Source organism: Rutidosis leptorrhynchoides, chromosome 8 (assembly GCF_046630445.1).
Source record: "Rutidosis leptorrhynchoides isolate AG116_Rl617_1_P2 chromosome 8, CSIRO_AGI_Rlap_v1, whole genome shotgun sequence".
Lineage (NCBI taxonomy): Eukaryota > Viridiplantae > Streptophyta > Magnoliopsida > Asterales > Asteraceae > Rutidosis > Rutidosis leptorrhynchoides.
In genome coordinates, this window is record NC_092340.1 from 366,808,113 (window position 1) to 366,809,493 (window position 1,381).

The following is a 1,381-nucleotide window of genomic DNA, read 5'->3' on the forward strand; positions in this document are numbered from 1 at the left end:
TTTGTTTGAAGATAACCCCTTGAAGAAGAGCTCATTTTTCGATATTATGCGCCTTTCGTCTTTTAATTTGATTTGTAATAGAGGCAAGTTTAATATTTGTTGGCACGCTTGACTTATAAAAGCTTTGTAATCCCATTGTAATTGTTGTGTAGCTTTGTCTAGCTTCTCGCTAGAGAGCCTTAATTAATAAAAAAAATTCTCTTCAAAAAAAAAAGAAAAAAATAATAATAATCGTTTAGGTGAATTCCATTAATGTTTTTTAATAAAATAGTAAATAACAGTAACCGTATAGACCAATCCATCTAATCGCTCTCCCTATATAATTACATACACATTAACATATTTTCACTATATGTTTAAACCTAAAGAGTCCCTCAACACACATAAACACAACCACAAAAAATGGCAACATTCACAGAGGTACAACTCATCATCTTTATTTTCCGCCTTTTAATCTCTGGTCAACCCACATCAGCAGCATGGTGCGTTGCTAAAAACGACGCGTCATCGGACGCGTTACAACGAGGACTCGATTATGCATGTGGTAACGGGGCAGATTGCAACGAGATATTACCATCGGGAAAGTGTTTTGAACCGGATACTGTTCAATCGCATGCAGCGTATGTGTATAGTAGTTATTACGAGGGCTCATCCAAGACGCCTGCCGATTGTGACTTCTCCGGCACCGCCACCTTCACTGACACTGATCCCAGTTACTATCACTTTTATTTTACTTGTTTCATATAAATAACATTTTTTACTAATAAAATAATAACCTAATATTTTTACTTATTTATTTTAACTATTTTATATATTGTTTCAGGTTATGGATCTTGTGTTTATCCCGGTTCTTCAAGGTATATCCATTTATTTCTTTTAACAAATTTCACATTTAATTTAATTTTATTTCAACCAACTTAATAAACATGTATGTATTTATTACAAAATATATTTAAATATTTATTAATAGTACTTGTAATACATTGATATCTGTGTAAATTTAATATATTCTATTAATGACTCAGTTATATAATTTGCAGCATGACGGGAAGAACAAAAGAGAAGACTAGTCCAACATCAAACACAAAAAGAACACCACCACCGAAAAATGGTCATGTTATGCCTCACGAGAATGGTGATATTAGAGTTTCGAAGATTGAAGATATACATAGTTAAGGAAATATGTAATTTAAATGTTTAAAATGAGAATATATGATATTAGCTTTTCTTTATTTGCAATACTCAAATATTTATATTTTAGCCAATTCCAGCTCTGTTTGATAGATGCAAATCGAAAGATAAAGGATTTGTAAGCCATCGATGCCATTTCAAAGGCTGTCTTTTTTTGATTTATATGATATTCACTCAAAACTTTGAGTTG

At 31.6% G+C, this 1,381-nt stretch overlaps 1 protein-coding gene across 1 annotated transcript; it reads left to right on the plus strand.

Moving 5' to 3' along the window:
* Positions 1-402: 402 nt before the first annotated feature.
* LOC139864709 (PLASMODESMATA CALLOSE-BINDING PROTEIN 2-like) lies at positions 403-1,176 on the plus strand. Its single transcript, XM_071853280.1, has 3 exons — positions 403-712; positions 824-857; positions 1,041-1,176. Exons 1-3 carry the CDS (start codon positions 403-405, stop codon positions 1,174-1,176), a joined length of 480 nt encoding a protein of 159 aa, XP_071709381.1.
* The last annotated feature ends 205 nt before the right edge of the window (positions 1,177-1,381 follow it).

Excerpts from the sequence above, each read along its gene's own strand:
- LOC139864709 (XM_071853280.1), top strand. The coding sequence starts at position 403 with ATGGCAACATTCACAGAGGTACAACTCATCATCTTTATTTTCCGCCTT. Across the intron at positions 713-823 it reads CTTCACTGACACTGATCCCA|GTTATGGATCTTGTGTTTAT; the intron begins GTTACTATCACT and ends ATATTGTTTCAG. Across the intron at positions 858-1,040 it reads GTTTATCCCGGTTCTTCAAG|CATGACGGGAAGAACAAAAG; the intron begins GTATATCCATTT and ends TATAATTTGCAG.